This window comes from Rhipicephalus sanguineus, chromosome 5, assembly GCF_013339695.2.
Source record: "Rhipicephalus sanguineus isolate Rsan-2018 chromosome 5, BIME_Rsan_1.4, whole genome shotgun sequence".
Lineage (NCBI taxonomy): Eukaryota > Metazoa > Arthropoda > Arachnida > Ixodida > Ixodidae > Rhipicephalus > Rhipicephalus sanguineus.
Window position 1 is genome coordinate 86358422 of NC_051180.1, and position 21524 is coordinate 86379945.

Consider the following 21524-nt stretch of genomic DNA (forward strand, 5'->3'; position numbering starts at 1 on the left):
TATTCGAATTTTTCAAATATTCGAAACTATTCGAATACACGATTTTCGAATCGAATACAAATATTTCGAATGTAATATTCGACGAATATTCGAAACTCTCGAATATTCGCACACCCCTAATTCTAACATTTTGGGGCCCTCGGCAATCAACCTCTGAAAAATACTATGCTCGCGTGTTAAAACCTGCGGATCACGCATCAAATATGCCGGTGCACTGACATGTGCTGCGCAACGAACTAGATCAACGCAATGGAATAACACCTCCTTTTCGTCACCTGCACGCGACGAAGGATCGGAACTTGTTAGAACGTGGCCGGAAAATAATCAATATTTGTTATGAAAAATGCACTTTCTGGGCATTAGCGCAGCGCAACGTTCGATATAGCAGATGTTTCGCTGTGCGGGAGTTCGATATACATACGTGCACACCAGCCCCATACAGTGAAACCCCGCTGATACGTTTTTGAAGGGACCGTAGGTAATGAACGTAAGAGACGGGAGACGCAAGAGCCGGGAAACGCAAGAGCCGAAAAACAGGAAAAACGACGAAATATTTAGTGGTACAGAATTTTATTTCAATGCTTACACGTGAAAAAACTGTGTAACGTTGCCTGGTGCTTTTACTCATGTCCGAGCAGCACGAAAAGTTTTTCGAGCACCTGCAGTCACATTCTCTTCATAAATCTAGTGCCACCACGGCCTACACCTGACAAGCGATCGCTTATGGCGATACCTTCGCGAGATTGTTGCCGGTTGCGTCGGTGTAGCCGAGCGATACTGTAGGACCATTGGCATAGTGTCGGACCATCGTGGCTTGTAGTAAACGGTCGAACGCCTCGCGAAAGTAGAAATACCCCCAAAAGCGGCTCCACCAACTCCTAAATTTCGTCACTGGAGTACACATTGGCGCACTCAGCCACGGTCTAGTCGACGGATAGAAACGCGGAGATGGGGACGGCGTCATCCACAGAAATGTAATCAACATACGTGATTTTTTTTAGCACCAACAGCTGTAGGCGTGAAAGAACTAAGCACATGCAAGCACAACCAGCGCGGCGAGTCCAACAGTGAACCGCGCACGACCACGTGAACTCTACCCAGCTCGAACAACTCCGACAAATAAACGCCAACGCGATGGCAGACGTAAATTCCTATCTCGGAGGCCTTCCTTACGCAAGTAATTGCGTCATAGACGCCATGTTTGCAGTACAAATCTTAAAGGCTATGCTTTTATTATAAGTAAATGCCAATCTCGAAGGCCTTGCTTTCGCGAGCACTTACGTCATAGACGCCATCTTTGCAATACGGATCTCGAAGGCTATGCTTTTGTTTGTGTCAACCGAAAGTATCTGTCGCTTGCGCCTCTCATACGGCTAAAGTTACAGTCAAACCAGGCCAAGCTGCGTGAAAAGTCACCATGGCCGCTCTCTTAGGTACTCACTCGGTCGGCTTGGAGCGCACTTTGCGACGTATCATACGGGAACGGTCCCACAGTTACGACGTAACAGCGGGGTTCCCAATACATTGTACCCTATGGGAGCTGTGCCGGGACCGGCGGAAAACGACGTAACAGCCGGGAAAACGCATCAGAAAGGAACATAACAGCGGGGTTCTACTGTACTTTTGCATGGAAAATTCAAGGGGATTTCTCAACTGTTCAATATAGCCAATAATTCGATATATCTGAGTTCGATATATCCGGGATCGACTGTGAGAGAGACCTCATACAAGGGTCAAGAACTGCCCCCATGCATGTCTCTTATAAAAGTGATCGAACTGTATAGGTCGAATTAAAGAAAAAAAAAAACGTGATGAAGTGTTGACCCTTGTCTTATACAGTAACGCCTCGTTAACTCGAAGCCGTCAAATCCGGGGAAAATTTCGAGATAAGCGGTATTTCGAGTTAAGCAAAACGCCGAAAATGTTTGCCCTGGTCACTGTAAAAGAAAAGCGAGTGCTGCCAGGAAAAGCTCCACTGCACGAGATAGCTACCATAGTAAAGGCACAAGAATTCAGAGGAAAAAAAAAATTTATTACCAAGGGCCAAAAAACTGCGTGATGCTCGCCTGTTTCGTGTTCGCGTTCGAGAAAGGCGTTCTCCAGTTGCTCAACACATCGCATGAGCCGTTGGTCGCCACCGCTGCATTTGACCTTGTTGCGGAGCAAGCGCAGCACGTTACGTGTTTCTGTTGTCGTAGGCACTTCTCGGGGCTCTTCCGCGTCTGCAGGGTCATCTGCGTCGTTCACGGCCATCTCAACTATATTGGCGTCCGACAGCATTCCGGTAACGGGGAGGTCTGCCTCATAGAGCGCATACTTCTCAAAGGCGATCTCACCGTCTTCAGTATCGCTCACGCAGCCAGTTGCCTTGTGCACTTCATTGCACAGCTCATCACAGCCGCTGAATTCTGCGCCAGTGTCTTCTTCGATCGATTCCAGGGTGCGAGAAAACCCTGCATGTGCGATGCAGTTAGCAGTCAGTGCTGCTTCGATGTCCGGGAATTTGGATGCTCGAATGCGCTTCCGCTTGCTTGAGAAGCTTTGCTCGAAGCCTCTCAAAACCTTTTGTTTGTGCTTGAGCACTGTCGAGAGGGTTGACAAAGGGATGCCGAATTCTTTGGCGATGCACGACTTGCTTCGACCTGCTTTTTCGACTTCCTTGATTAGCATGACTTTTCTCTCCAACGTCAGAGATTTGCACTGCTTTGGGCGGGTCATCTTTGTCGATATTCGAAAGCGTCCATTGCACAGACCACTCACTACTCAGCAAAACTGAACTCAAGATGCGTCGTGCGCAGATCGCGGGGAAAACAAAGAATACCAGCTCGCACATGCAAGGGCTAGGTTGCGTACTGACGGGCGCATGCTGCACACGCCACCCACCGATAAGTCACGCGCGGGTGCGCACACGTGATCACTCCCACAGTTGCTTGACAAGGCTGATAGGAAACGGTTGCGTCCGCGGAAATTTCAAATTCGCCCTTCACGACCGCATTCGGCACGTATAGTAAGAACTAAGCGTTCACATGGAGCCCTCGTTTCCTGTTGGAAGTGGACTTTGCCTTCTGCCCTCCCGGTCAAGATTTTGAGATACATATCCGCTGTTCCCTCCGGAAAACGTTTCGAGATAAGAGGGGGCAAATACATAGCACCTATGGGAGGTTAATGCACGGCGAAAAAAAGTTTCGACTTAACAGAGATTTCGAAATATGTGAGTTCGAGTTAACGAGGGTTTACTGTATACCGGTCATTGGCAGAAAAACTATGGTAGTATGGCAGCTACGGGCAACTGAACTCAACCACCCAAGTTTCGATCACCATCATCGGCGACGCTTTGTTTGCTACCAGCCTTGTGCCACTACCAGCCGGCAGTCCCATGTTGAGTTTTTCGGGCTGCTTTCTTTCTACTTTCCTACGAAAATGAGCAGAGGCGGACAACAATTCTCCATAGCACTTGGGAAAACGGTGATCGAGTTCACGGAGGCACAGGGAAATCTGGCAGGACAATGCGACTTCGGATTGTCTCGGGGAAAGTATTCGCTACTGGTGGATGTTGGAGGGCCACATCTCAACCTGCTGCAAACACAAGAAAAATTCATTCCAGGGTGAGGCGCAGCTCCCAGGTAGGATACCTGGGAGCTGCGTTCATGATCGCTGCTGGTGACCTCTGAGTGCATCCAAATGAAAGGCGTCGAGATAGCACATGGTTTCTCGACTTAAGAGGGCACATTTCAAAGGCCATGGTTGCAACATTTTATGAAGATAATGCTCTAGCCTGTCTTTCTTTTTTTTTTCTTTTTTTTTTGCCTTCTGGTATAAGAAACCAGCATGTAAAACAACATGTAAATAAACAGCATTTCACTGTGCAGCATTTGAAATCTCATTTATTTCACTTTAAGGGCACCTTTTCGTACTTCGTCATTCAACGCATACTTTCTTTTTTCAGTACTTCTAGGTTGGGAGGTCAACCTATATTTCCACCTGACTTATATTCTGGTCCATACAGTAATATAGTCACTTTCTGTGACTAACTCTGAACTAACTCTGAAACCATTGTCCTGCGTCTAATGACTAGGCCTACAGTAAATTTCATCAAAATCTGGAATTGTGACTGGGACCTCATGTTCAATCTCACCTGGATATACCCAGTACGGTATTTGAATGAAATTGCATGCTTCTGTCCTTGGAGTTTGCAACTTCTGAATGACTGCAGCTGCCTTGTCGAAGAGAGAACACAATGTTTTGCCACAGTGTGGTTTCTAGGGGTTGCAATTCACCGCACATATTTTCCTGCATATAACTCACCCCAGTACGCAAACCGTGTTTCTAGTAATTTGACCTCAGTCAGTGTAACGAGTTATTTCTTCTGAATTGCGGAGCTTTATGCAACAGCCAGTGGTGGTTCAACTGTGCCATTTGGCTACAATTCGATCTCTCTGTGCCTTGCTGTGCCCATTGAAGTACATCTTGCGCCAACTGCGTCATAGTTTATATTAAACGGTGCTGCAGCGTTTCTGGCCCAAAATATTCTTAGGTTGGCAACAAATCTATACGAAAACAGCGCACGCTTGACGAGGACAGACAGAGGGAACACAAGGCACAGGCGCTGTGCCCCGTGCTCAAATACTCATAGCTTTTTCATACTGCCATGGAACCCACTCCCCCTCTTTCCAATGATGCACTTATCCTCATTATAATTGGCCTAACTAAAATATGTGCGTGTGATCTCCGTTATTGACGGCCCGGCATTTTGTCTGTAGTCTGGAAACTTACTGCTCTTGTTGAGGAACTGTCGATAATACATATACAAGCCATCTTTTTTTTTTTGCCGAGCCGTTGCTTATCGTACACGTGCAGGCCATGCGGCTATACCATTTTAAGCGCCGCATGCAGTAAATGGCATCTTCACGCATAATATTAATTCCTGGAGTTTTACGTGCCAAAACTACAAAGCGTCTAAATGCAAATTAAGATTTGGGCATGCAGTAGTTTGATATTTCGCAAAATAAAGTGTTCCAGGTCAGTCACACTGTGCAAGGTTCTTCGGCATACAGATCGTAACGTAAAGCCTAAAAAGCGGTGCCGCTGCCGGTCGTGTGTATTGTAGCACTCGTCGCACGTCTTCATTGCGGAACTGACATGATGCAGTGGCAAAGCAGCGCGCATGGAAACTGAGCCATGCGGACACTAACGTGCTGCAGAGATCTACAAATAAAGCGTGACTGCGCTCTTGTGTCTGTTATAAAACTTCCTTCTAACAGCCAATTAATATCACCGTCAATCGCAAAAAAGGCCGGAAAAGTGGCTGTCAGCCTGCAAAACATTGCAGCTGATTCCCACCCATGCACTTGTTACCAGCTTGCAAGTGTGCTGATTGTGGCCACCGTATGCCCGCTAATCACGCAGTTCGGCGCATTGACAAATCTGGAGTGCCGCTGCTGCGTGATTGGTGGTGGTGGTAGTTGGGGGGATGGGGAAGGGGGGGGGGGGGCTTGTTTAGGTCAGAACAGCATCTCGTGGTTGCTTATTAATAAGAATTTGCACTAACAAGTTGCACATTTACTGCTCTACTACTACAAGGGATACCAGACTCCACTCTGTCTGCTCCAAACCTGCTCCAAAACACACATTTTTCAGCTCCGAACCTGCTCCTAAACACAGTTACTTCTGCTACAAATCTGCTCCAAAAGAGCTTTCTTCCTGCTCCAAAAATTGCTCCAAACCAGAAACTGGCTGGACCGCCACTGAACAGCAAACTTCGGTGCTTGTCGAGTATGGTGCTTTGCAGGTTCACTACACTATACGGTTCACTACAGACGGTGCGATTCATTGTACCTTTCCGATTGCAGGTGCGGGATATTTTGGATTCAATGGATCGAGACTCAGGGACCCGACTGAAACAACTTTTAGTCGACGGTGGCATGGCAGTCAACGACTTGCTCATGCAGCTACAAGCCGACTTGCTTGGTATTCCTGTTGGTAGGTTCCCTGCAGTGCCTACATTTTAAGCACTCTGTGTGTTTAGTATTGTGATACTATACTAAAGTCGAACCTGTTTATAACAAGCTCGATAGTTAAGCAAAATGAGGTCGTTATATTTGGTAGTTCGTCATACGGGAACCTGCCCTTCAAGATGTGCAAAAATTAAAGACAGTTGCTCTTCTGCTGCATTCAGCACACATCTTACTTTTTATTGTGACCGTGTTTAACATGTTCATTGTAACATTATAAGTGATTTATGAAATATTCATGGGTCTGAATTCTGTGTCCGGTGGCTAGGGCAGTAATATAGCAAGTACCCCAAGACATGGTTGTTATATCCGATAGATTGCTATAGTATCTTGGATTGTTTTTTTTTTAGTAGGTTTGACTGAATTTAGTACTGTGTAAAGCTTTTGAATGTGGCAAGCAAGCCTTGTAATTACATGGGTACTATTGTTTCAACGCCCAACCCAAATATAGTTACACACGAAGAAAGCCACTAAAACGTCGAAATAGGAAAAAACTGAGAGGCAGAAGCAGAGACAGTGACACAGAGGTGGCTCTGTGTCACTGTCTCTGCTTCTGCCTCTCAGTTTTTTTCTATTTCGTTTTAGTGGTTTTCTTCAAGTGTAACCGTGTGCTAACTTGTCCAACAAGAAACTCTTCGAACCAAATATGGTTACTGTATGATGTCCCTCTATATGAAGCGGAGGACCTGCAGCAAAAGAAAGCCATGTCTTCAGTTATATGTACAACTCGTCAACAATTGTGGCTGCTTTCCAACCTCCAGCTGAATCTGACATGATGCCGTCAGCGAGTACTAGTTGTAAATGCACTGCCTATGGGCCATTTGTTGTCTTTCCTAGTGCCATCGTTGTCAATTATGCATAACTCGCATTGTGTCCACGTTTGCCATGAATGCATTGGCTCTACCAGCTTGACAGCACATCTGCGTCTGCATCTCGAGTTCCAATTATTTGTAAAATGCTTCACCAGCTTGCAGCACGGCTGATGGATAGCACGTTGTCATTATTTGTGCATGCTCCAAGTAATTTTACCAATTAAGAGCCCCCGATTTCTTTAGTGTTGTGGGCCCTGACCGGTGTCATCACTCATTGCCAACAGCATGGGTGTCACTTCAGTGCAGCTCTGTAGATTTAAAGTGATAGTGTTCAGAAGCCTGTGTTTCGGAAATCCAGTGTCATTGGCTGTGAGCGAAAAATCTCGAATAATAGAAATAAAAATCGAGGGTTTGATCTTGAATTGAACTTAGGCATTCAGCCTTGTAGTCAAGTATTCTGCCACAGAGCCAGGTAAATGCTTGAAACTGCTTTGGGAAAAGACCCTACACAGGTGTCATGTCTGCTAAGGAGTCGCGTTAACGGGTGTGATACAGTAAAACCTCATTAATTCGAACTCGGTTATTTTGAAATCCCATTTAGTTCGAAGGATTTCTGTGGTCCTGTATTTTGAAATGTAAATTTGAGTGGATAATTTGAAGTGGCGGTCAGTACCAGCCCAGTTAATTCGAAAACTGCCATCTGCCAATTCTCGATCCCGATTTCGCCGCTAATCCGCGGAAACGACGGCCCTTGGGAGCCACAAGGCAATGCACTGTAGCGATACTAATGAGTGACAGGTGAAGCACCCCAGCCTCGCAGCTGGCAGCGAAAAAACAAAAACAAAAAAACGGTCTCGTAGTCAATTGAAATGGGCGCCTGTGGAAATGAAGACGTGCTTCACTGCAAGACAGCAAAGACACGTGAGCAGCTTGTCGCATGTTTCTCGCAATGTCAGCGCGTCATGATTTACCCATTCTTTCTGGGTAAATAAAGGAATTATTAAAGGACGGCCTGACGGAATTCGCGATGTATGCGAACCTCCGATTGGCGGTTGTTCCGGCAGTTAGCAGCTGTCACCTCACCTGCTCCTCGCTGCTGACTCTACGAGGAGCAAGTGACATGCTGCCCGCGTGTCACCACTGTGTTGCAGTGAAGCACGTCTTCTTTTCCGCAGGCGCGCATTTCAGTTGATTACGAGATTTTTTAGATGCGAAGTATCTTAAGGCCGAGCTCAATCCGGTGGTGTGCGGCATGACCACCCTTACTGCGCATGCGCATACCCTTTCCACACACCTCCTCTCCACTCACCCTCTCCACTTTCCCAGCGTGAGCGGGCCCTAACTCCGTCGCCGCTCTCTCCCCCGCTGGCCCATCTCTGCTGAGAAGCACGCTCGCTCCCTCGCACCTCTGAGAACGATCCGGCAGCCGCATTATAACCGGTCTTTCATCTCGGGGGACTGAACAATAAGTGGTATGCATATACATGGAGTTCTATGGGAGGGTAAACGGGAGTCAGAAAAAACCGCATTATAGCCGGTACTGCACTGTAAGCGGTTACGTTATAAGTGGTCTGAGCTTACCATGTACACATGGAGTGCAATGAACTTGCTCATCCTCTCTTCAGTAACTTCCCTCCATGGATCCGGCCCTCTCACTGTATGTTGGCTTTTCGAAAGTATGCATCCACGCATACTTATCTGTGTGGTTGCTTATCTGTGTGGTTGCAACACGAAGACGCTGCCACGTAGCACACCGGAGCGCTGGGTAAAAGTCCACTCCGCGCCGTCTTCGCGGAGAGAACTGCGCTCTTTCTGCAGCCGGTGCCAAATGCTCCCGCCCGAATGAAGTTAACACCTTGCAGATAAGAGCTGTTATTTTTAGTACACACCGGATACGTTTACATCGACGCACGGCAGCAATAAAACGACCCGAGGAGAAGACGAAACTTACCGGCGGATAGCTGCTGATGTTCCAGGGAGGTTTGACGCACTTTCGCCGTCCGTACTGAAGCCTGGTGAATCGAAGTCGTCTTCCGTGCCTGTGCTGCTACCATCATCCAGAGATTCCCGCTCAGATTAATCTGAATACGTCGAAATTCGCCGTTTCTGTGGAGCACCTGCGAGCGACGTCAACGCGAAGTCTGAAACAACAAGCGCTCACCTACCCGACTGCAAACGAGCTTTAAAAATCTCCCCGTGGTGGAAAAAAGAAACTCGCAAACAAAACTGATAAAATACATGTTGTTTTACCCATTGCGTTAGCTGCCCAGAACCGCTCAGAGAATGCCAAAACTTGAACTTGAAGTCATCGATAACATACTATCAATGGGAATAGGTGCGGTCACGAAAGTGTTAAAGGAAAAGCTTAAACATCCTACAAGTTTTCTTTTGTGCTCTTACCAGTACAGTCACTTTGCCCATATTCCCAGGCAGTTGCAGTAACTAAGAGGGCTAATCGTGGCATCTGCACATTTATGCTCTGCCCAGTGCGACCCCAAATGGCAGAAACAACCGCACTGGGTGCAGCCATTGCAGCTGGGGCAGCCGATGGCATCGATGTGTGGAGCCTGGACAGCCGCAACTTCCCCAAGGTTACGACTGATGTTTTCGAACCGTCGATACTTCCTGCAGGTAATGCTTGCTCTCCTCTATGTTCTTGATACAAGTACCATTACGCTTATGTCTTAAATGTACCAGCACTTCTTTATGTTAACATCTCCCAAGAAGAATGGCGATTGATGTTGGTAAGCAGTCATGCAGTCAACATGTAGTGAAGCTGAGGAAAGCATAAGGGAAGGTACTCGTAGCTTTTAATTTAATTTTTTTTTTTTTTTTTCTCATAGAGAAGTATTTGTAATTACAGAAGAGAAAGTGTGAGCTTATGTAATGATGGTAGCCAAACTCATGGGCAAGGCGCGTGTAAGGCAACTAACCAAACTGAAAATGTCTGGCAAAGGCTAATATCAGGATCAAAATAATCAATATTTGGTCTCGTAGATTTGTTTGGGTGCAGGCCTTCAGTTGTAATTAAATTAATAAAAACATAACTCAAGTTCAATTAATGGAAGTGTGCTCTGTACACTGTTTTCAAGTGTAAACAATCAAGAACTGCCTTGTACAAGCGCATGGACCTCTGGCATGAAACCTCTTGCATTTTCTCTGTTTCCTTAGAGCGTGAACATCGTTTTGCGAAATGGAAAGACGCTGTTTCTCGTTCGAAGCACTGGCAAGAAGTAAATCCTGACGAAGCCAAAAAGAAGCAGCAAGGTAAAGCATTTCACAGCCTGTGTCCTTGGATGTTTCAGGTCGTGCCTGAAGTAACATCTTGCTCACTTTTTTACTGTTGTCAGTCACTTTGCCTGCCTCCATTTTTCAGCGTAACCATCCCGTTTCGTGTAAGGTGTGCACGTGTTGCATTTTTTTCTGTTTCTATGCGGTTGGCATCGAAGCAGTAAGAAAGCCTGCTTGGCTCTTTCATTGGTAAATTCGCCTTGAATGGCTTGTTTAGTATCTAAAAGTAGCAGGACAGTATAAAAAGGAAACCACGTGGGATGCTGTATTTTTTGACACATTTTACAGCAGCATTGTGACTGGTAGCGTAGCCAGAAATTATTTCAAAGGGGGTATGCCTGTGGTCATGCATCTCTCATCCAGCATCTCTTTTGTTTAAGTATTTCAGAGTAGACAAATTTCGAAATGGGCGTGTGTGCCCAAGCGTGTTCTTTCAACCCCTGGCTGTAGTCATGGTTACGACCTATAGATTATATGTGTATATCTAGCTTTGTGTCCAGCACTCACCAGGCTGTTCTCTGTAAAGCATTTAGGTACCGTTATCTTCTGCTTGGCCTTCTTTATCTCCTTCTATTATGCTTACATATTGCTACCATTTCTTCATATCTTGGCACCACTTCAGATTCTTTATCTACGTGCGTTGTCTGTGAGTGTGCTGTTTGTACTCGTACAAGGTCTACTATTGTGTAAGGCCTGCACCTCTACATTGGAGTGCGAAAATCTGGGAAACATGTTTCCCTAAGTATCCTGCACATAATTCTGCGTCTTATCTATTATGGCAAAACCACGCGCTGCCAAAAATCTGAAAACAAAAGCAGAAAATTGCCGCGTTATATTTGTAAATACAGTAAAAGTTTGTTAGTTCTGGTTTCAAGGGACCGAAAAAAATGTCCAAATTAACTGAATTTCAAATTATCAAAAGTATCAAGAAAACAATAAACAAAAGTCTTATTATGTCAATAAACTTTCATTTTCTTGCTGAATACGTAAATCCTGTACTTTCCATGACAGCAGTGTAAATGACGCAATTTTCGCCACTACCGCGGCTCAAGGCCTCCCTGTTTTAACTAGCCCGAAACGCGCTAACCGGAAATTAACCCAAAACATTGTTACTCTCGTTACCGTACAGTTCGCGCTGATGACTATGGTGATGCAGACTATGCCGCCTCATTTCGGTTGTCCGTGAATGCCACTTTCACACCTTTGCGTCACACATTTGCGGCGCTTTGCACTCAGCGCACTCTGAGAATCGTTCGAATTAACCGTGTTGCGACCAATTATAACCAAATTAACGAGAGTTTGATGCCAACGAACAATACATAGGCTTGCCGAGACCAAAGAATGCATCCAAATTATTCGATTTTTCGAATGAACACACGTCAAATTAACGAGCTTTTACTGTACAATGTTTTCCTTGTTGCTTGCATACACCTCTCGCTTTCTGCCCAATTTTAATTTGTTACCTTCGTTGAAAGGAAACTGAGTATGCTTTAAAACTGGAAAGACTGCAATGACTTGGCAAGAGGTTGCATTACAACTGACCTTCTTATGTCACTTTCTTGGTGATGCATGTTACAGCAGCACAGTCACTGATTTAACTTACTGTTGTAGCTCCGCCCCTCGTGTGCTCTGATGAGCTGTGCAAAGGAGGAGAAGGGGAAGGGAAAGCCAATGGACACGACGTCAACACTGTTTTCACATGAGCCTTCTGCCGGATTGGGAACATTCTGGCAGCAGCCAGTAGCACTGTTTTTGTTTTTCTTTTTGTTTACTACAGTTTTGCGGAAGAAAAAAAAACCTTGTAAGTGTGCCTCTTTTGAAGACATGTGCATTCTTCAGTTCTTGCCTGCTTCATGTCATCGCCGCTGTAGAAGAAGAGAGAAACGAAAAGGAAAGGCAGGGAGGTCAACCAAGCATTGGTTCGGTTGGCTACCCTACACGTGGGCTGGGGGAAAGGGTAATAATAGATGAGATATAGAAGAAAGACCAAGAGTAAGAACAAAAGAATGAACAGTTAATGGAACACACACAACACGAACTCGTGTTGGTGGTTCTCAGACACTCGTGAAATCCGGTCGTCTTCAAGCAGCACAATAGAACTTTCACGGCCTTGTGCATGCACGAAATCGTAGGGTAAGGTCCCAGGATCTTCTTTTCGGATAGTGGTCTTGCATCAAGGCGATCGAGTTTGGCTTGTACAACTTGTCATTAAGTCTGGTAGGATAAAAGAAGCTGCATCACTTGCATAAAGACAGCTGGGACAGGGAAGATTTGTTCTCAAGAAGAGCTGTTAATGGTTCCAATAACAATAGCCTGCTCATTGCGCTATAGCCAAAGCGACAAGTACACTGAAAGAAGGCTCGCAGCAGTGGCATGCCACTTGCCAACATGCTAGAGATTTTTTATCAAGAAGAGCTGTTAATGGCACAACTGCACCTGCCTGCTCATTGCTTTATAGCCAAAGCTACAAATACTACACTGAAAGAAGGCTCGTGACAGAGGCATGCCTCTTGCCAACGTGCTAGCTTACGGTGAGTTCTTGAGGACCACGCTGGTTTATAATCAGTTCTGATGGCCAGGAGTGAGTGACATTACTAGGCTTTAGTCCACGTCACTCTGAAAGAGTACTGTGTGGCACTTCACAAACAACAGCCAGTTATAGAAAAATTTACAGTTTGGTCACTGCCTAGCCTGCTTGTTATTATGACGTTACGCAGAAAAATACGACAGCCTGAAATTTGTGGTGCTGTCAGTTGCACCATGCAAGTACAGGAGAGCTTTTTCATTTTCCACTAAGCAGAGCTTTTGTCCCTGCTAGCGAGGTTTGACAGTTTCGCATAACTTGTCATGACATATGCGGATCAAGACGCCACTTCATTATAGTAGGCATTATGGAATGCAGAAAACTAGAGCTGTGCGAATAGCAAAATTTTAGGTGTGAAGCGAATTCGAATATTGAATTGTGAGTACGAATCGAATTGAATATTTTTTTAATATTTCTCGAATATTTCTGGAATATTTTTCGAATACTTTGAAGCGAAATTGCATTTAGAGAGGATTCCTAAGCATATTCTTATGAGATAGCAACTGGTGGGGTGATGTTTTGCAGTTGTCTTATCAAGAATGAGGCAATGTAGAGGCTGAATTGTATTTATGTACATGATTTGGTGCAACCAAAGTGTTACCGACAACACTTCACACGTGATAGGCAAAGATGCCATTTCCTCAGCCTCTCCTCCTCTTTCAACTTCTGTGGAAGCCCAACTGATGTGGTGGACAACGGTGTGCTCGCTTCAAGTCCGGAGTTCCAAATCTGCCTTGTAGACGTCGATATATAAGAACATCTGAAATTTTGGATGCTAAAAAGCTTCGGTGTCCGATTTTTCGAACTTCCTGCCCAAATTTTAGGCCAAAAACAGCATTAATTGAGCCCCCAACTCTGCCACATCTTTCATGTCCATGTTGGAACCAGCGTTTTCTTGAGTTAATACATTTGCGGCCGTATTGGAGCGTGAAAGACAACTTTGCTGCAATACGAGAGTGTAATGAGGTGAAGCATATTGAAAATTTGAAGGGGTCACTTTCAATCGGACGTTGACTGTATTTGTTTTTGGGAAGTTCGAGTAGTAAAATTCTAGTGCGAATCGAATTGAATAGCAAACACTATTCGAAAAATATTCGAAATTTTTAATATTGGCACAGCCCTACAAAAAAACAAGTTGCAGCCAATGTTTGCCAATGGAGATACTATGGGCACTGTGGGGGTGTGAATGTGGGCACAGGTTAGCCAGACGAAGGACAGATGCTCCAAGTGCTCCAAGAGACACGGAGGGACATTTTAATGCGACACAACACAGGACGTGGAACTATACATCCATAAGATGAACACAAACATATCCTGATAGTCTATCGACCGCGTCATCAGTCATGCACACTCACAGTCTGTGGTCGGCAGTCTTGCGACATTGGGCGGTGGGCACCGAAGGTGGTGAGGCAGTAGGGCTTGCAACTGGCCTTGGCGACAATGACGACACCGTGGCAGGTGGCGTAGGTGACGTAGCTTGACGCCGGAACGAGGTGCGGCCACAGGCGTGTGTCAGCACGTCATCCGTGGCCAAAGTTCCCGGGACAGCACCAGGTCATGGCCCAGGCTTGGGAACAGCACAGGAGTGGGATCAGGCACCAAGAACAGCCTCCGGCTGAGGCCCCAAGACCAGAGACGAGCACTGGGTTGTGGTCAAGGACTGGGTAGCGGTGGTCACAGGAGCCGGGGCGAGCCCCAGTTCAGCAGGCTGCGACGATGGCGAAGCCGGAACAGCACCAGCGCTCCATCCATTCTCGTAGAATCTCTGTTGTCCTCTGTCTTGGCCGGCCAGCTCCTTCACTTCGTCGCCCGAGCTGGTACTCCGTGGCCACACGCACTTTTCTTCATCGGCTTACACACCAGTCATCATCACGCAGTACTTCACTTTCGGCCCCGCACGCGATCACCATCACCGGGAGCCTGCGCACTTCAAATTCAGCACCGCATGCCGAACACCACACGATGCCGACGCTCATTCACCGTCCTCTTACCACAGGCACCGTGGGGGATCTGACTAGTTCTTGAAGTCAAGCTTCTTCAAAGTGACTTGTGTGCATTAAAAAGAGGGCACATGTCAGTGCCCAACTGGGCCCATCCTTCTTCAAACACTACTGCATATTGCACAGCACACAAACGTAGGAAATAAAGGACATACATTCGCATGCTGTGCTGTACACTGTCATGAACCAAAACCAACTCACCCAAGTGTCTTGTCTTGTGCTCTTAAAACAGTCAGTATCCTGCAGCCAGCTGCATACTTCATAACAGAACAAACAGAATTATGATGTGGAACACATATGTGGCTTTTTTTTTCTAAAACAGCCAAATCTAGAAACTGAAACTGGGCTATATTTCACAGGAAAGTAAAGCACGCCTAAGTAACTTTTACTTTTATAACACTTGTAATCACAATGGGGCAATTCCTAATTGTAATGGGAACTAAAAGAAAGCATTTTCAAATAAAAAATAAGCCAAATCCTGCATCTGTTTAAATCAAACTGAGCCAGATCCATTAAACCAGCGCTGTGTGAACAATCGTGACCAAAACAACCAATGTGGCTGCATCCAGTCCGTTTCATTTGTGTCCTAGTTGCTTTGTTGTCAGGCTTTTGTTGCACAGTTACTTTTTCTCGGGTGAGTTGGTACTTACTGAAGGACATGATGTTGTAGGACAAAACTCTAATATCAAGATTGAGAGGCCGACTTTCCTACTTTCTGCCTCCTAGTTTTGCGCTACAGCATCGTGTTCTTCTTTTGCTCCAACACATCTTACTTAAAATGGAAGACAACTTAAATGGAGATATCGGGAACCAATCTATACATTGAAGAAGTGATCCAAAGCGGTGCAGCATAAAACCAGAAGAACAAGAACTGAAGCACTTTTTGAAGGCCTTCAATAGATGCTAAGAGAGAAAATGTTGCCTGCTGCCTGCAGTCAAGAATGGTGCGCCTGTTGCCTAGAAGGACCACTCACACTACAAGTCTAGTCATCGTCATCATGCCCATGTAACAAAGGACGGCACCTATGAAAGCACAAGGATGGTGTTAATTTTGCCGCAAAATATTGCTATATTGTTATACGCTGCCATTGAGGTGTCTTTTGTAGCCATTTCAAGCCTAAATGTTCCATTCTATAAGAGCCAAATCCAAATTTTACTCTTGAATACCGACGATAGTGGGCTATATAGATTTTAGCCACAACATAGGTTTGAGGTGTTTTGGTGACAGGAGCACACTGGCAAGAAATTGTTGGAGCAGGCCCGACCATATTGCCAGTAGCAAAAAAACTACAGTTTTACTTAAAGTGGACTTGGCTTTTTTAGAAAAAAATAACACCGCATATGATGAAATGGACTATGTAAAATGACTAACACTTCCATTTGAATCATGTGATTATAGTTTGTTAAACAATAACCACTCCTTAGCACTGTTCTTGTATTATTTCAAACGGGGGTTCCCCAACTTTCTAGCCTTGGGGAACTACAACAGCTTTTCTAGAGTGCCTAGCTGTCCTCTGTATACTGACTTGCTTTTAACATTAAGAAAATGGTGCGACGGAGGCAATGATGCTGCTTAATCCATAATATCAAAGAAATATTGCTGCCCCATTTGCCTGTTATCCTAAATTTCAATGGCCATCGTGATTCATGTGGAACTAGCGATACTTGTACATTATGTGATAGATGGCCACATCTCCGCATTCGGAGCCCCAGCAATCATTCCCGCAATAGACCCTGTGACCACCTACAAAGTGTGTGATCACACATACATTCCTTGATGCCATGTAGTTGTGAAGATGCAAGCATCCAAGCCTTCACCTAACAATTGAGTTCTATGTTGGGTGAACCTGTACCTAGCAGAACAAAGACGACTCTCAGTGCTACAGTGTCGCAGACTTTTAGGCAACAAAACCCAGTCGCCAAAAAATAAGAGCAAGTACCCATACCCATAGAGTTTCCTACAATACTTACTAGAGGGAACTCTGGCGCTAGTGTCTACGGGAGCTGCAACGCATGACGCTTCAGCCAGCATGGGAATGATGGGTAGTACACAAATTTCTCTAAACTTCGTTCTTTCGGCTCCGTTTGGCTCCGCGTCGGCTGCATCCGCTTTGTCGCAAAACTAAATTCAGCAAAAGTCAGTCGTTCCACTTCACCACTATAACTTTTTTAGGCTAACCAAATCAAACCTGGTCACGAAGTTCACAGCGGTCTATTCTTTTATCCGAAACGAACGCCAAAGCACGGCAATAAACAAAGCCACAAGTACGTTTGAAGGCGCAAGCACGAAGACTAGGCAAATTTGTGTACTACCCATCATTCCCATGGTAGCTGAACGATCGCAGCGCCAGAGTCCCCTCTAGTTAATTTTAGGAAACTCTATGCCCATACCAATATGTTAGGCCTACAGCATATGCACAGACTCTCCTAGGAATCAGCACAAGGCAACACATGAGCAGCGGTTTAGCTCATCATCATGACATGCGACATTTCGGAGGACAAGCAAATCAACGATGCAGTACAGAACATCGCTTTTAATGCAGAAAACATAGCGAAGTTATTTGATATGCATGCAGCTGACCGGGCAACACCAGTTAGATTATCATTCTCTTTGCATTCCCAGCTTAAATGAGCTACACTCACTTGGTGATCCACAGTTTGGAAGATGACTCTTCCAAGAATGCATGATAAGGCAATAGGACTCAGTAAGAGAGTAAAATTTTTATAATCAATAATTTGGTAAACCTCAAGAAAATGTGAAACACCTTACAGTGTCCACTCTGCCTACAGAACTGTGTGCCACTTCAGCCATTGAGTCTATCAATAGAGCCGAGCACAAAAAGAAAATTTATCAATTTTTGGTCACATCTTGTTCTTTTGTAATAACCAAAAAAATTATCTACGTATCTAATCCAAAGTTTAAAAGCTAAAGCTAGTTCTTTGTAGACAGTCACAAGAAAAAGATGTTGCAAAGCACCAGTGTGATGCAAGAAGCGTACCTGATAGAAGCATACTTTGTTAGGATGGTGATAGGTGTAACAGTGACACCAAATCAAAGGTCGGTAATGCTGGGCTTGAATTTTATGTTTGGCAAAAGTGGCTGCTTCGTGGCAGTTACTGCAGCAATGCATGGAAGTCTTGATACTTTTCGGTGGTGGCGTTTGCCTCCAACGGTCAGGCAAGATGCCAAGCCACAATTCCACAATTTGGTTGGAAAATTTGAGATAAACGGTCTCTCAAACGTAGCAGAATAGGAAGGCTTTAAGAATGGGCAACATAATTAGCTTAAATGCCGAAGTCTGGATGCAGTGAAATTCGTATTATAACAGTTTTTTAAAAGATGTACTACTTCAATAAATCGAGGCTCAACTGTGTTTTTATGTCAGTGACACCTCCTCAAAACCACAAACTACAAATAGCACTCTGCCTAGCGATTCCAGTCATAGTAGACTGCACACATACTGCAGCACATGCCAGTCCAAGCCATTAAGTTCTACATGTCTGCATCCGGAGTTTTTTTGCAAGAGTTGCGTGCACTTTGGATAGTTCCTTCTTGTGTCGACACTGTCTTGGATAATTTTGTGGGACACTGTCGCGAAAATTTATCGCTCGCAATCGTTAAGCAGTTTCAAATGGTGCTAACTCTTGTTCCTTCAGGCTAGCTATAGTCCTGACTACATTTTATTTGTTTTGATCTATAGTCCTCTTGACATTAGAATTAATGAGCTGCTATTTTTGTAAGATAATCATTTGCTGCCTGAAGTAATGAATGATGTATAGGAGACAAAAGTTCATAAAGATACTTTGCCCTGTGTAGTCCAGCGTATCAGAACAACTGTCTGTGCTTGAGCCTTTGGCACTAGTGTGATGGTGTGCCAATTTAACATTGAGCTTGTTCTCAAGTATCTCTTCTTTTTGCAGGGAAAAGCTGGTGGCTGATGTCATCCATTCCAGCAGGGATCTTTGTAACATCGTCCTTTGCAACACTTTTGTTAGCAAAAGCCTGTGCGAAACTTCCAAACTGACTTGACGCCTTGGCTTAGGAGAGTTCCTTACCTTGTTGACTAGCGGAAGCACTTTTGCATTTGTGCAACTGGGACTATGTATTTTTTACATAGGTAGCATGACTTCCATTCCCAGTGGTGATGATGTACAAACATTTGTCTCGTGTCTAGGAGAAGTAGTTGTTTTAGATGAACTGCTGCTTGCATTTTTTTTGTCTCATTTTTTTTTTTTACTTTACTGTGCAGCCTTCATCTACTGCATGTAGAATGAGATTGGGCATGTTATGTGAGTGAGTAGTCTCAAAAACTTTTTAAAGGGCATGCTTGATTTCACCTTTCTTTCTGCCTTCTTCTGTTATGCTGCTGTTCTGTTTGCTTCTGTGTGTGCACCCCACGTCCCTAAAACCTACATTGTGTAGCTGTCTTAGGAAGCCTCAAGTGACCTTCTAAGCTGTGATACGACAGTTACATATGGTATTTACAGTGCTGCTCATCTTAAGCACATTGTTTGTTTTTTTCCTTGAATTTAAGTAAAGGTGTGCTTGGTAAAGTAGGGAATAGGAGGACCAGGATCTAATAGGAGCATGTGATTTTTTTTTCCCTTTTTGATAATCCACTTTGGCATTAGTGCTTTGGTTGGCTGTTGTTGCTGTTTTGAGATTGTTTATTCCCCTCTTTACCTGCAGCCTTTCACAAAGCATACCACAAATAAACACAGTAGTGTTTCATTTGAAAAGTCTTGTTGTTTACATGTGGGCTTTGCATTCATCTTAAATATTTTATTTGGTTAGGTGCCCACTGTGTCTTTTGTTGGTGGCAGTGGGAGGATATGGTTCGATGTTTAAGTGTCAGTTTAGTAATACCAAACTAATCTTTCCATATTTGGAGTACCCGGCTTCTGTGTGACGAGAAAATGCTGAGACGAGAGCTGAGAGAAGCACATGTTGTTTTTAAGTACTTTGAACAAGCTCAAAGGTCCCAAACTTATAAAAATCTTTCTTGCTTGTACTGATGCACAACCTTCGTGTTTCGCCAAATTTAATTTGTGAACTGATATTGTATCGAATAAATCAATTGCATTGCTCTAGTCTTTCTCAACTGCAAGCCCAGCGTGTCGAAAGCGTCGTCGTCGTAATTTAGGTCCAAGTAGCATATTTTATGACAGAAATATGACAGAGTGCACAAGCTTGCGGTCCAAGAGACGCTAGTTTAGGCCGGTGTGCAAGACTCTGCTTCTGAGCGTGGTGTTGTATGTTCGAAACTCGCCACCGCCACGTGTTCAAGCGTAGCTTGTTAGAGTAACAGATTTCGGCGGCGGCGCTGTACGCGAAATGTCCGGCGCTGACAAATGTACAGAAATGTGGCCCTCGAAGGACCTTATGCGTATTTGTGTGCGCCATTTTCCAGCAATTTAGGCCCTCCTGACTGCGCATATTGTACAGATGATCCTTGATTTTGCAAAGACTTTTTGCATTAGTGGCATAGCAACATGTTGGAAGTTCTTCGCTTTAGCTTTGTCGTAGAGGAGCATTTTGTTTTGTCACATCAAGGCAAAACGTTGCAGCGAGGGCATGCAGACTTGCATACATGTGTTCGCACGCTGTTTCACGGTTTGCAAAGCGCATCAGCAAACAAGATGGGAATTGCACATTTAACTGTGACAGTGCGACACTACGGGCGCTATTTTAAAAAGTATAGTGCACGTAAATCGAAAGTAATGACATTACTTTCGGCCAGCTTTTAAAATTAATGAAATTATATATAATTTAACAAAAGTTCATCGTTCATGCACTAACTCGTGTACACTTTATTCGGAGCTGTTTAAGCCGGCCGTAAAAGCGTTGGTGTCTGCAGAAAACAACATGTGGGTACGCGCCACAGGAATTGGCCAAGCCCCACTACGGAGTACAGATGGTGTGAGCGCTATTCTACAGGGGTGCGACAGCTGCACCAAATGCGCCAATTTGATACAATTCCTTATTTTTGCGCCAAGCTGAGCCAAAACCGTGAAATTTGTTGAAATTATTGTGCCACGCTGCGCCAAAATGCCCGACCAGTTTCAAAATTTTCTCAGTTGCGCAATTTTTAGCGAGAAATTGAGGCCGCGTTAGTAATCTGCAGTGTGGGCATCATCATCCAATAGAGATGTGTAGACCCTAACCCTAAACCTTCTGCGAAAGAAAAGGAAGTCACAGTGTCACCGCAAGGACGAAACAATGAACGCGATAGAAACAAATTGTAATGTTATACGAAGTTAGGCTGGCAGCAAACTCTTGTATCCGATCTCGCGTAACTGTACAAAACGTTGGTTTATATGGCCGTGCCAGGGAAAGATGCTCTTTCTGTACAGTGTCTTCGCATTGAAAGCGCAGCACGTAGCACGACATACGAGCCGCCCGCTGATGGCTGTCGAGGTAGCGCTCGCGACCGCGCCCTTAGAATCAAAGTTGAAAGTTGCTGCTCGAGCAAAAGCATCTCCCCCGCCACTCCTCGCGTCTTTTCACGCTCGTTCAAGATGGGCGGGGCGTTTCCTCTCTTCGACGGCAGGCCTTCCAAGCGGAGTGGTGTTATCGCATGCGCCCTCCGAGCGACGGAGATGGGCTGGCTCGTTTGATCTCTGCTCCAGCCGCGTTCGTCGCCAGCACTCGAGCGCTTTTACCCGCGGTAGAACATGCTATGCGCGGGGGGATGTTATCAGTTGGACTATGTACGGGACGTGGCGGCAAAAACCAGTCGAGAGTGTCCATATAATTGCTATCGCGATAAAAAAGGAGAGTGGTTCTCAGATTTCCTGACACACCCGACAAAGAAATTACGGAGAA

The 21524-nt window shown here is 45.0% G+C and overlaps 1 protein-coding gene across 3 annotated transcripts in view; it reads left to right on the forward strand.

Annotated features, from left to right (window-relative positions):
- The window catches only part of LOC119393944 (glycerol kinase), a 56418-nt gene extending 37000 nt beyond the window's left edge, over positions 1 to 19418 (forward strand). For 2 of the 3 annotated variants that reach the window (XM_037661139.2, XM_037661140.2), the window contains exons 14-17: positions 5850 to 5979; positions 9311 to 9454; positions 9995 to 10090; positions 18620 to 19418. In XM_037661139.2, coding sequence (XP_037517067.1) covers positions 5850 to 5979; positions 9311 to 9454; positions 9995 to 10090; positions 18620 to 18723 — 474 coding nt within the window. In that variant the 3' untranslated portion in view covers positions 18724 to 19418. Of the gene's footprint in view, positions 1 to 5849; positions 5980 to 9310; positions 9455 to 9994; positions 10091 to 11725; positions 11885 to 18619 lie in introns of those variants that run through there. The other variant, XM_037661141.2, reaches the window with a different exon arrangement.
- The last annotated feature ends 2106 nt before the right edge of the window (positions 19419 to 21524 follow it).